Source organism: Mobula birostris, chromosome 31 (genome assembly GCF_030028105.1).
Source record: "Mobula birostris isolate sMobBir1 chromosome 31, sMobBir1.hap1, whole genome shotgun sequence".
In the NCBI taxonomy this organism is placed as follows: domain Eukaryota; kingdom Metazoa; phylum Chordata; class Chondrichthyes; order Myliobatiformes; family Myliobatidae; genus Mobula; species Mobula birostris.
The window spans coordinates 36034632-36048414 of record NC_092400.1 but is presented as its reverse complement, the minus strand read 5'-3'; the positions used below and the strand labels follow the sequence as shown (position 1 = coordinate 36048414).

The following is a 13783-nucleotide window of genomic DNA, read 5'->3' as shown; positions in this document are numbered from 1 at the left end:
GTGTGTGTCCACCCTTGCCTGGGTGCCGGGTTCACCGCGGAAGAACGGTCGTATTCGGAACGGAGGGGTCACAGTCGGTGACCACAGAAGACATAAAAGGGTCCGCCTGAAACCACCTGTGAACATCAAAGGTCCGCCTGAATCAAATTTGCATTCTCTCTCTCTCTCTCCAACGGCACAACAGCGATTACTGCGAACTATACTAAGCTGAACTGAACTCTGTGTCACTTAAAACTGATCATTTTACCCCTAGACTGCGATAGAGCTTGGTTGATTCCCATTACCCTAGTTCTGAGTACATGTGTGTTTTATCATTGCTAACCTGTTGCATTTATATTCTTATGATTAGAGTACTGTGTTACTTATTTCTTTAATAAAATTTTATTACTTTCTGTTAAACCAGACTCCAACTAAGTGATCCATTTCTGCTGGTTTGGCAACCCAGTTACAGGGTACGTAACATTTGATAAGGTGCCACATATGAGGCTGCTTAACAAGACAAAATCCCATGATTAGGCTTTGGGGTACTTGGAGGCACATGACAAAATTGGCCAAAGTCCTTTTTGGCTAGCCTTGATGTCAGTGGTTGGGAAAATGTTGGAGTCTATTATTACATATGAGGTTTTGAGGTAATCGGAGGCACATGACAAAATAGGCTAACATCAGCATGGTTTCTGTCAGGGAAAATCTTGCTTGGCATACTTGTTGGAATTCTTCGAGGATATTAAAAACAGGGTAGACAAAGAGAGTGAGTGGAGTTGTTTACTTGGATTTCAGAGATATTTCACTCACAAGATGTCACACATGAGGCTGCTAAACACACAAAATATTCTGCAGATGCTGGGGTCAAAGCAACACGCACAAAACGCTGGAGGAACTCAATAGGTAGGGCAGCATCCGTGGAAATGAACAGTCAACGTTTCGGGCCGAGACCCTTCGTCAGGACTGAAGAGGGAAGGGTCAGACGCCCTATAAAGAAGGTGGGGGGAGGGTGGGAAGGAGAAGGCTGGTAGGTTCCAGGTGAAAAACCAGTAAGGGGAAAGATCAAGGGGTGAGGGAGGGGAGGCAGGGAGGGAATAGGCAGAAAAGGTGAAGAAGTAATAAGGGAAAACACAATGGGTAGTAGAAGGAGGTGGAACCATGAGGGAGGTGATAGGCAGCTGGAGGAGGGGGCTGAGTGAAACTGGGATGGGGGAAGGGAGGAGGAAGGAATTACCAGAAACTGAAAAATTCAATGTTCATGCCAAGGGGCTGGAGACAACCCAGGCGGTATACGATGTGTTGCTCCTCTAACCTGAGTTTGGCCTCATCATGGCAGTAGAGGAGGCCATGTATGGACATATCTGAATGGGAGCGGGAAGCAGAGTTGAAGTGGGTGGCAACCGGGAGATCCTGTGTGTTCTGGCGGACGGAGCGGAGATGCTCGACGAAGCGGTTCCCCATTCTGCGTCGGGTTTCATGGAGCACGGAGGAACATCTGGTGAAACTTCTAAAATGCCTGCTTTGCTGCTGCTGCTACTGTGTGGTTCAAAATCTCCTGAGGGGAAGGCCCCGAGTCCTTGGCTTTGCTTGTTGCTCGGCAGCCGGGGCGGGGTCAAAGTACTCGGCAGAGGATGGTGCTCGGTGCTCGGTATTGAAGGGCTGGTCGGAGGCTCGAAGTTTTTGGACGGACTCAGTGTCGGCTGCGGTCGGGTGCTTCCAATGGTGCTGCATCGGCAAGTTTGCGGCGCTTGGACGTTCATGACAGGGAGAGTTTCTCCCTCCTACCGTCTACATGAGGTAATGAGGCTATCAGGACTTTGAGACTTTTTTTTACCGTGCCCATGGTCTGCTCTTTATCAAATTATGGTATTGCTTTTCACTGTTGTAACTACATGCTATAATTATGTGGTTTTGTCAGTTTTAGTCTTGGTTTGTCCTGTGTTTCTTGTGATATCATTCTGGAGGAACATTGCATCATTTTTAATGCATGCATTTCTAAATGACAATAAACGAAGACTGAGTGTCCTCATAATCTAATCTAATCTAATTTAGTGTAGAGGAGGCTGCACTGGATGTAATAGACGACCCCAACAGACTCACAACTGAAGTGTTGCCTCACCTGGAAGGACTGTTTGGGGCCCTGAATGGTGGCAAGAGAGGAGGTGTAGGGACAGGTGTAGCACTTACGCTTACAGGGATAATTTCCGGATGGGAGACCCGTGAGGAGGGACGTGTGGACCAGGGAGTCGTGGAGGGACCGATCCCTGCGGAAAGCGGAGGGGGGTGGAGAGGGAAAGATGTGCTTAGTGGTGGGGTCCTATTGAAGGTGGCGGAAGTTGCGGAGGATAATGTGCTGGATCCGGAGGCTGGTGGGGTGGTAGGTGAGGACAAGGGAAACTCTGTCCCTGTTGTGGTGGTGGGAGGATGGGGTGAGGGCCGAAGTGCGGGAAATGGAGGAGATGCGGGTGAGGGCATCATTGATGACGGCAGAAGGAAAACCATGATCCTTAAAGAAAGAGGACATTTGAGATGTCCTGGAACGGAAAGCCTCATCCTGGGAGCAGATGCAGTGGAGACGGAGGAACTGAGAATAGGGAATAGGATTTTTGCAGGGTGTGGCAGGGTGGGAAGAGGTATAGTCGAGGTAGTTATGAGAGTCTGTGGTCTTGTAGAATATGTCAGTGGACAGTCTGTCTTCAGAGATGGAGACCAAGACTTCGAAAAAGGGGAGAGAAGTGTCTGAGATAGACCAAGTGAATTTGAGGGATGGGTGGAAGTTTTAAGTAAAGTCGATGAAATTGATGAGCTCAGCATGGATGCAGGAAGCAGCACCAATGTAGTCGTCAATGTAGTGAAGGAAAAGTTGGGGAGCAGTACCAGTATAGGTTTGGAGCATAGACTGTTCCACATAACCAACGAAGAGGCAGGCATAGCTGGGGCCCATGCGAGTGCCCATAGCTACACCCTCGGTCTGAAGAAAGTGGGAAGAGCCAAAAGAGAAGTTTTTAAGTGTGAGAACCAGTTCTCCCAACCAGAGGAGGGTAGTGGTGGTGGGGAACTGGTGAGGTCTATTGTCCAGAAAGTAGCGGAGGGCTTTGAGGCCTTCTCTCACCCGGAACTTATCCCTGTAAGTGTAAGTGCTACACCTGTCCCTACACCTCCTCTCTTGCCACCATTCAGGGCCCCAAACAGTCCTTCCAGGTGAGGCAACACTTCACTTGGGAGTCTATTGCATCCGGTGTTCCCGGTGCGTCCTCCTCTACATCGGTGAAACCCGACGCAGATTGGGGGACTGCTTCGTCGAGCACCTCTGCTTCGTCCGCCACAACAGATAGGATCTTTTGGTTGCCACCCACTTCGATTCTGCTTCACATTCCCATTCGGAGAAGTCCATACATGACCTCCTCTACTGCCATGATGAGGCCAAACTCAGGTTGGAGGAGCAACATCTCATATGCCGTCTGGGTAGTCTCCAGCCCCTTGACATGAACATAGAATTCTCCAACTTCCGGTAATTCCCTCCCCCTCTCTTCCCCCATCCCAGTTTCACTCTGCCCCATCCCCCAGTTGCCTAACACCTCCCTCATGGTTCCGCCTCCTTCTACTACCCATTGTGCTTTCCCCTATTCCTCCTTCACCTTTCCTGCCTATCACCTCCCTGCCTCCCCTCCCTCACTCCTTTATCTTTCCCCTTACTGATTTTCACCTGGAACCTACCAGCCTTCCCCTTCTCACCCTCCCTCCACCTTCTTTATAGGGCCTCTGCCCCCTCCCTCTTCAGTCCTGACGAATGGTTCCGGCCTGAAACGTTTACTGTTCGTTTCCATAGATGCTGCCCGACCTGCTGAGTTCCTCCTGCTAAATACACATCTTTCTGAACTACGAGTACGAATAAAGATAGAACAAATACTTACTTTTTGCTTGTTGTTTTCACAGGGCACGTGGATAACAAAGATTCCATCACTCAGGTTGCTGACGGACACACCTAAACAAGACATAAAAACACAAATTGTCAGCAACGTGAGGGACCAGCAGTCTATGACTACAGTATTCAGTTTGCACAAGCACAAAGCCGTGCCTTCAAATGGGCTCACTTTAATAATGGATGGAAATGAAAAGTGAAACGCAAACACCCCAGAGATAGTCTCCTCTGTAAAGAACTGTTAGCATTCTGTAAAAAATAGTTAATATTTGTTTGATGGATAGACCATTAATATACAATCAATCTTTTTCATCTTGGGACTCTGGACATCGTGGCAAGGGCTATATTTACTGGAAAGTGAAGAGAAGCTGCCTGTTTCAACTATTCCAGTCTCCAAGGTGGAGGTATTCCCATGCGTGGTTGTGCAGTGTGGGCCAGGACTGAGACCCAGTGACAAGTAAGAGATATAGTTCCAGTCAGAATGATGTGTGACTACAAGGACATGTAATGTCTGCTAGCTTTGCCTTCTCGGTGCCAGAAGTCAAAGGCTTTGGAAGATGCTGCTGCAACACATTGCAACAGTTGTTGTCAGCCTGCCTCTGAGATTGCACATGTTGTAAATAGATCAGTAGGTGGACAGAGGGAGAGGTCATCCTCCTTCAGAGGTTTAATGAAGGAATTGACAGGAGTCCATTACCTTTCAGAGTTGCATATTCAATCTTCTGCTTGATCTTGTCCTCTTCGACTAGGTAAGCTTTTGTCTGCATTAGGAGCAGTTGGCGTGGTCGGGGCTTGAAGCCGTTCCGGTTATACTTAATGACAGGAACACCATACTGAGAGCAAAAGAGGATAGGTGTTACCGTACAAATACAATCACTAGCAGGCCGCTCCTACAGCAATCCAGGGGGTAACTCACCCTACCCTGGCACTTCTTTTGCCTGTTCGGTACTGGGATTAATCTGGAAGAGTGCATGCCCAGAGAAACACTCCATCACAGCGAGGGTGCCCAACCAGGAGGAGTGGAGGAGCAGCTCACCTCTAGAACAGCCGCATGGACTTGGTGGGTCAAGGGGCTTGTTTCTGTGTTGTGTCTGTGACTAGTTGTTGAATGAGGTACTCTTGGTGTGAGCACTGGCTCTGTAAGACCCAATGAACAATCTCTGTCTTATTAAACCAATAATATGGTTAGAGTATGAAAATTTAATTTAAAATGAAACTCACCAACAGGAGAAAGGTACCGTAAATAAAACCATTTCATTAGTTGTTTAAGATTGTTTCAATTTTCAGGTTCAGAAACGGTTATTACTCTTCAAGCATCAGGATCCTGAACCAGTGTGGATAACTTGGATAACTCAAGACAGAACTGATTCCACAATCTATAGACTCACTTTAAATATGGACTAAATATGGACCTAGTGGCGTGTGGACAAGTGGTTAGGGCATTGGTCTAGCAATCTGAAGATCGTGAGTTCAAGCCCCAGCTGAGGCAGCATGTTGTGTCTTTGAACAAGGCACTTAATCACACAATGCTCCAGTCTACCCAGCTGAAAATGGGCACCGGCAAAATGCTGGGGATTAACCTTGCGATAGACTGGTGTCCTATCCGGGGAGGGGTAGTCTTGTACTCTCAGTCGCTTCACACCACAGAAACCAGCATAAGCACCGGCCTAATGAGCCTATAAGGCTCGGGACAGACTTAACTGAATATAGAACCCTATTTGTGACATTTACTGGGAGTGTTGTACACAAAGGACCCGAATCATTGTTGAGGATCCCTACCACCCATCCCACAATCTCTTTGACCCACTACCGTCAGAAGGAGGTACAGGAGCATCAGGACCAGGACTGTCAGTCTGGGTAACAGCTTCTTCCCTCAAGCTGTGGGACTGATGAATACCCTGCCACCACTGAGGTCTCGTCACTAGGACAGAGAGCTGTTTACTGTTTACCTGTGCTGCACACATTTTGAATTATACTTTATTAACTTATTTGTGGTAATATTTTGCTTTATGTGCTGTGTGTGATGTATGTATTATGGGTGCACTGCCGACAGGACAGTGTTGTTTGGTTGTATATACAGGAGGAACGTTGTGTTGTTTGGTTGTACACACGTACATTCAGATGCCGATAAACTTGAAGGTGAACTTTCAAGGACTCTACAACACATGTTGTCCATAAGATCATAAGACATAGGAGCAGAATTAGGTCATTTGGCCCATCGAGTCTGCTCTACCATTCAATCATGGCTGATCCTTTTTTCCCCTCCTCAGCCCCACTCCCCGCCTTCTCCCTGTAACCTTTAACACCATGTCCAATCAAGAACCTATCAAGCTCCGCCTTAAATACAACCAAAAACTTGGCTTCTACAGCTGCCTAAGGTAATAAATTCCACAAATTCACTACCCTCTGGCTAAAGAAATTTTGCCGCATCTGTTTTAAATGGATGCCCCTTTATCCTGAGGCCGTGCCCTCTTGTCCTAGACTCTCCCACCATGGGAAACATCCTTTCCACATCTACTCTGTCTATGCCTTTCAACATTCAAAAGGTTTCAATGAGATTCACCCTCATCCTTCTGAATTCCAGCGAGTACAGATTCAGCCATCAAATGCTCCTCGTATGATGACCCTTTCATTCCGAACTCATCCTTGTGAACCTCCTCTGGACCCTCTCCAATGCCAGCACATCTTTTCTAAGATGAGGAGCCCAAAACTGTTCACAATACTCAAGGTGAGACCTCGCCAGTGCCTTATAAAGCCTCAGCATCACATTCTTGCTCTTGTATTCCAGACTTCTTGAAATGAATGTTAACATTGCAATTGCCTTCCTCACCACCGACTCAACCTGCAAGTTAACCTTTAGGCTGTTCTACACAGGGACGCCCACGTCCCTTGGCATGTGTCAGTATTATTTATTTATTTATTTTGTATTTGCCCATTTCTCATTTTTGGCACGTCAGTTGCTTGTCAGTCTTTGTGTGCAGTTTGTCATAGATGCTTTTGTATTTCCTTGCTCTACTGTGAATGCCTGCAAGAAAATGAATCTTAGGGCAGTATTTGGTGAGATACCTGTATGGACTTTGATAATAGGAATTTAAAGTTTGCCAGTGTTTGTTTTCGTGATTGGTAACAACGGACAACGGGATTTCTGTTATCACGGGTCTGGTACGAGGAGACCGCGACGGACGGCGGGATTTCTGTTATCACGGGTCTGGTACAAGGAGACCACGACGGATGGCGGGATTTCTGTTGTCACGGGTCTGGTACGAGGAGACCGCGACGGACGGCGGGATTTCTGTTATCACGGGTCTGGTACAAGGAGACCACGACGGATGGCGGGATTTCTGTTGTCACGGGTCTGGTACGAGGAGACCGCGACGGATGGCAGGATTTCTGTTGTCATGGGTCTGGTACAAGGAGACCGTGACGAACGGCGGGATTTCTGTTGTCACGGGTCTGGTACGAGGAGACCGCGATGGACGGCGGGATTTCTGTTATCACGTTGTTTGGTACGAGGAGACCCCGCCTACTTTTGAGTCTTTTATCTTTCCTTTGTCCTTTAATGCTTCTTCTTCCCTCTTCTTTGCTCTTGTAACGCTTATTAAAACGACTGTAAACAACAAGTTTTATGCCTTATTCTCGACTTCTGAAGAAACTCGGGGTTGACAAAGACCAGAATGCAACAAGGTGCTCCAGCTCGGTGTTGCAAGGTGTGTGAAACGTTACCTTGAGCCTCTCGTGCCGAATCAGCTGCAGAGCCTTTGGATTGATATCCTGTTCACCTGCAGATGGAGAGCACATCGAGCTGAGAAGGGGATGTGTGGTAGGGAAGAGCTTTCACATTTAGTTGCTGTGGGGGTCAGTGTGTACTTACGAAGCCTGCTGTCACTGAAGGGTTTGGTCACACTCTGTAAATAGCCATCCTTCTTCCCTTTAAACAATGTACTGGCCACAACCTTCTGTTGCAACTGTAAGCAAAGAGCTCATTGTGATTCCTCCTTCGAATTAAACCGAAGTTCAAAGACAAAATGTGCCAGCTAGGAATGATGTGAGAGTCTGGAAATTTGCACCAGTGCACATTCTGAGATGAGATCATGAAGAATGTTTCCTCCTTACAGACCTGTTGTCTCCGTTTTCCTAAATTATTTGTCTGTGCTGAAGATTGTTAGAGACAAGCTGGTACCACCGAGGGTTGGAAAAGTACTGCGGTGATAATTATGTTATGCTCTGAGGAATCTTAGAGGGTATAAAAAGGGGGCACTTCCTTTGTGCAGCTGGGACAACTTTTTACCCATCTATCTATCTACTGATTGATTGATTGATTGATCATGGAATCGACCCCTTCCAGCCCTTCACGTTGCGTCACTCAGCAATCCCCCAATTTAACCCTAGCTTAACCATGGGACAATTTACAATGACCAATGAACCTACTAACCAGTACGTCTTTGGACTGTGGGAGGAAACCAGAGCACCCGGAGGAAACCCACACGGTGATGGGGAGAACGTACAAACTCCTCGCAGGCAGCAGTGGGAATCGAACCCCAGGCACTGGTACTGTAAACTGTTGTGTTAACCACTACGCTACTGTGCTTTATCTTAGGCAAGGTCATGACCGAAACTAGTGCTAAGAGTTGGAGAAAATAGGGACAGGCACATCATGAGGGTTAGAGTATGTCGAGTCAAAGACAGAGAGAGAGTAAAGGCTGCATGAAAGGCTGTCTGATCTGCTGTTCCCTTTCCGGCAGTGTAGAGAATGGCTTATTACATGGATGGTAAGTATTATTTTGATTTCTGTACTACTGCCCCTGTAGACATGTGCTTCTCTTTCTGTATCGCATTTGTGTTGGTTCTAATCAATGTTCTCTTGTGGCCTCTAACACCTTTTATTTGTGAATGCCCTGAGCAGAATCAGAAAGGAACACAGAACAGATTTTAAAATAATTTTCACTACAACGGCTGACAAAAGCGTGTCAATTACATCATTACTTTATTTTCCATCACCTTCCACTCTCCTTCCTAATGGAGACAAATCGTACGCCACTGAGTTGCTGAGATACAGCAGGCTAGTGACTCAAGTTATTCTGCAGCTGCGGGAAATCCAGGGTAACACGCACAGAGTGCTGGAGGAACTCAGCACGTCAGGCAGCGTCTATGGAGAGGAATAAACAGTCGATGTTTTGGCATGAAGCCCCTCATGAGTCTTGATCCCATTGAGTCTGCTGTCATTCCATCATGGCTGATTTATTATCCTTCTCAGCCCCATTCTCCTGCCCACTCCCCATAACCTTTGATACCCTGACTAACCAAGAACCTGTCAACCTGTGCTTTAAGTATACCTAATGACTCGACCTCCACAGCTGTCTGTGACAATGAATTCCATGATGTATGACTCCATAGCTCTATCTCCTTTAAATCTTTTCCCTCTCACCTTTAACCTATGGCCTCTAGCTTTAGACCACCCTATCCTGGGAAAAACTGTGAATATCTAACCTACTTATGTATGCCTCTACTTCCTTAGAAGTTTGTGAAGATGTTGGCATGATATCTAAAGCATTGACAAACCTCTATAGTTGTGTAGTGGAGAGTATATTGACTGGCTGTAACACAACTTGGTATGGAAACACCAAAGCCCTTGAACGGAAAATCCTACTGAAAGTATTGGATACAGCCCAGTCCATCACGGCCAAAGCCCTCCCCACCACTGAACACATCTTTATGAAACATCGTCGTAGAAAAGCAGCATTCATCGTCAGAGACCACCACCACCCAGGTCATGCTCTCTTCTCACTGCTGCCATCGGGAAAAAGGTACAGGAGTCTCAGGACTCACACCACCAGGTTCGGGAACAGTTATTACCCCTCAACCATCAGGCTAACTTCATTTGACCCATCACTGAACTTTTCCCACAACCTACAGACTCACTTTCAAGGACTCTTCATCTCATGTTCTTGATATTTATTGTTTATTTATTATTATTATTTCTTCTTGTTTTCTTCTGTCTTTGCACACTGGTTATTTGTCCACCCTATTGGGTGCGGTCTCTCACTGATTCTATTGTGGTTCTTGTATTTACTAAGTATGTCCACAAGAAAACAAATCATGATGACATATATGTACTTTGATAATAAATTTACTTTAAACTTAAAATTATGCATAATTTTATACACCTCCATAAGGTCACCCCTTAGCCTTCTTTGCTCCAGCGTAAACAGTTCCAGCCTACCCTCATAACACAAGCCCTCCGGTTTAGTCAGCATCATGAATCATTTCTGCACCCTCTCTCATTCAATCACATCTTTCCTGTGCTGTGGTGACCAGAACAGGTTGGAGGATTGAAATCAGTTGGTGTATAAGATGATGAGAGGCATTGATCATGTGGATAGTCAGAGGCTTTTCCCCAGGGCTGAAATGGTTGCCACAAGAGGGCACAGGTTTAAGGTGCTGGGGAGTGGGAACAGAGGTGATGTCAGGGGTAAGTTTTTTACACAGAGAGTGGTGAGTGCGTGGAATGGGCTGCCAGCAATGGTGGTGGAGACGAATATGATAGGGTCTTTTAAGAGACTTTTGGATAGGTACATGGAGCTTAGAAAAATAGAGGGCTATAGGTAAGTCTAGTAATTTCTAAGGTAGGGGTATGTTCGGCACAACTTTGTGGGCCGAAGGGCCTGTATTGTATTGTAGGTTTTCTATGTTTCTATGTAGCTCTTTCAAATAGACGGATGTCCCTATCAAGAGGCCCAAACCGTTCCCCATCTTGCATGATTCCCCTTTCTGTTACTTGGAAAATCTTTAAAAATCACAATTACCTGCAGCTTACATTGGGGCGAGATCCCCCTGCAGTATTTTCGAACTAGTGTTCGCAGGTGCAACTTCTTCAGTAGCTCTGAAGTCTGTGGGAACAAAGTGTTCAGAAAACATTATCATCCACCCTATTTGATTAGAGTGTACAATTGTTATTTTCCTTTTAGTTTTATTTGCTTATAATTTGTAGATTATCACCTTATGTGTGTGTAATTGGTGAATTTTCAGTATAGCTGATTGAGTATTTTTTCTAGAAGTTTCTCTGCAGCATGTGTCATGTCTGGCTATTTCATAGTTTACCTCTTATCACTGGATTGTGCTTTCTAAACCATAAGACCATAGGACATAGGAGTGAAATTAGGCCATTCAGCCCATCAACTCTGTTCTGCCATTCCATCATGGCTGATCTTGGCTACCACTCAACTCCATACACCTATCTTCTCGCCATATCCTGTGATACATGACCTTCTAGTGAACTACTTTTCAGTATAAGAAAACCACAACTTCTTTTTTATCTTTTCTTTCTTCACCTCCTTTGCTTTCTCTCTCGCTCCCTCTCTGAGTTAACTGATTACCGTTATTTTTGTTGTTATGAACATCAAATGAAATGGTGATATTTACATGATTTATGCCTCATTCCTGACTTCTGAAGAACCTCAAGATCAATATAATCAGATCTAACAATCCTTTTGTTCAGGGTAATGGTCTGCCTTCCTCATTAGTCCACAGAGCTAAACCTTCTCCAGACATTCTTCAGACGGTCTCTAAGTGGAGAGGGGTTCAAATATCACTCTTCTCTTCAGTTTTATCCCTTTGCTGACAGAAATGGGGAGTATGGAATTAACCAATTCTCCAGAGATCTCCTGCATTGAAAGATTAATTTATTGGATTTCAAAAAAACATTGTGGTGACAAAACAGTTTGCATATTTTGTCAATTTTCTATAAAGATCTTATAAGGTTAATTGACTACTGTACATCACTGTCTCTCAGAATCAGGTTTATTATCACAGCTTATATGTTGTTGCCGGCTGTCGGAATGGAGATATGTCTCTACCAAAGGAGGTGTAAGAAGTTCCTTCCCTCCACTAGCCTGCAGGTCACCCTTGGGCAGGTGTGGCATCTGCTTAGCCCCTCAATCCCACTACCTGGGTCACGTGAAACCATGGGAGCAGGTGGTGGATGGTCGTATGAACAAATGGTGCATATCACAAGTCCTGGTTATGCGACCACTGACACTGGGCAGACAATCTCTGAAGAGTATTGATAATGACTGGGGTCACCCTCCTTGTAAAGACCTTGCTCAGAAGAAGGCGATGGCAAACTATCTCAGCAGAAAAATTTGCCGAGAGCAATCATGGTCATGGACAAGATCATGATCGCCCATGTCATATGATGAGCAAATGATATGTCTCTGTACCATCTCTCAGTGTAGGCTAGTGGTACATATATCAAAAGGGTGTTTAAGGGCATGTGTGAAAGAGGATAGATTGGAGGTGAAAGAGGAAGATCAGGAGGATGGAATGGGACCAATGGGATTTCTCTGCTGGGAACCAGCCTAGACTTCACGGTTGAATTTCCTCCTGTGTGGTGAGTGAGCAGAAAAATTAGCTGTGAAAATATTAAATACAAGGAGTGGAATGGAGCTGTTTTATTATTGTTATATGAGCCAAGATACAGTCAAAAGCTTTTCTTGCATACTGTTCACGTGGATCAATTCATAAGTCATGGAAGAGTACGGCAACAAACTGTGCTTTGGGCCACAAATATTAGGCCAACCTTTTAACCTAGGATCAATCTAAAGTTCCTATGTGCCAATCATTACCCATGCACTGAGGTCGTACAAGGTCAAAACAATAACAGAATGCAGGATTAAGTGGAACTGTTACAGAGAAAGCACAGTGCAGGCAAACATCATAAAGAGGTAGATTGTGAGGTCAAGAATACAGTTTATTCTACTCAGGAACTATGTAATAGTTTTATACAGTGGGGTTGAAGTTGTCCTCGAGCCTGATGGGGCTGTTGGAAGAATTGAGACATTTGGAATTGGGTGTACTGAAACCTCCCAGATTAGTCCAATCAGAGTTGGAAACATCTTGGATCCAAACAAGTAATCACCAACTTGTGACGTAGCTTAGCTTAGTCAGTGATTTCACTGGAAGACACAATGAAGGGTCTCCCATTTGAAATGTTCACTCTCCACAGATGCTGCCTGACCTGCTGAATATTCTTGCCATTCTCTGTCCTTAACCCACAGGTTTAACACTGGTGGGATGAAAACCATGTTGAAAAGCACAGATAATTCACAAACTGTTGGTTTTGCTTGTTTTAGTTAAATGGCCCTATTGTCCTGTCATTAAACAAGGTAAAATGTTAATTGTTAGAACTTCCATATTAACCTCTCCCTACCGTCTCCAGAAAGGCTGGGGGTGTGAGCCACGTTTTTTTATCCAGAACGTTCTTCGGTAGCTTTTTCCTTAGATTCATCAGGTAGTTATACTGAGCAAAGGCCAAGTAGTCTTTATTTTCTGGGCAAAGCGGTTGGTTTCTAAGCATGAAGCCTCTAATAAACCTGAAACAAAATACAGGTCCTTACATTCATGGTTTCTTAACAGGCAGTATTCTGTAAAGGAGCAGAACTTGTCAATGGAGCCATTTTCAGTTGGTATTGATATTGGTTTGTTATTGTCACGTACACTAAAAAGCTTTTGCAAAAAGGGTGCCATCTAGGCAGACCATTCCATGCACAAATACTCCACCTCATAGTGTCCACTGATGTTATAGAGAACAAACTGCTGGAGGAACTCGGTGGGGGCGGGGGGGGGGGGTGTCAGGCAGCTTCTATGGAGGGAACTCGATGTTTCCTCTTATTTATTTTACAGTTGTGCGGACCAACCATTGCTCTGAGCAGGAAATTTTTACACAGCCTGAGAATTGCGTGGCATTTTTAAAATATCTTTTTTTATAATATGCAAACTATGAATATTTAGAATGAAAATTGAATAATCACATACTTTCGATTTTATTTATTAATTGAAGGGTGTATTGAAGTACAGTATGACAAAGAAAATCTTTCATGTTTG

At 45.1% G+C, this 13783-nt stretch overlaps 1 protein-coding gene across 1 annotated transcript in view; it reads right to left on the bottom strand.

Annotated features, from left to right (window-relative positions):
* The window catches only part of myo1ha (myosin IHa), a 112258-nt gene that overhangs the window by 15403 nt on the left and 83072 nt on the right, over positions 1 to 13783 (bottom strand). Inside the window, exons 24-29 of the mRNA XM_072247998.1 lie at positions 13110 to 13272; positions 10708 to 10791; positions 7776 to 7869; positions 7628 to 7683; positions 4602 to 4737; positions 3897 to 3967 (exon numbers count right to left, since the gene is read on the bottom strand). Of these exons, the coding sequence (XP_072104099.1) occupies positions 3897 to 3967; positions 4602 to 4737; positions 7628 to 7683; positions 7776 to 7869; positions 10708 to 10791; positions 13110 to 13272 (604 nt within the window). The remainder of the gene's footprint in view (positions 1 to 3896; positions 3968 to 4601; positions 4738 to 7627; positions 7684 to 7775; positions 7870 to 10707; positions 10792 to 13109; positions 13273 to 13783) is intronic.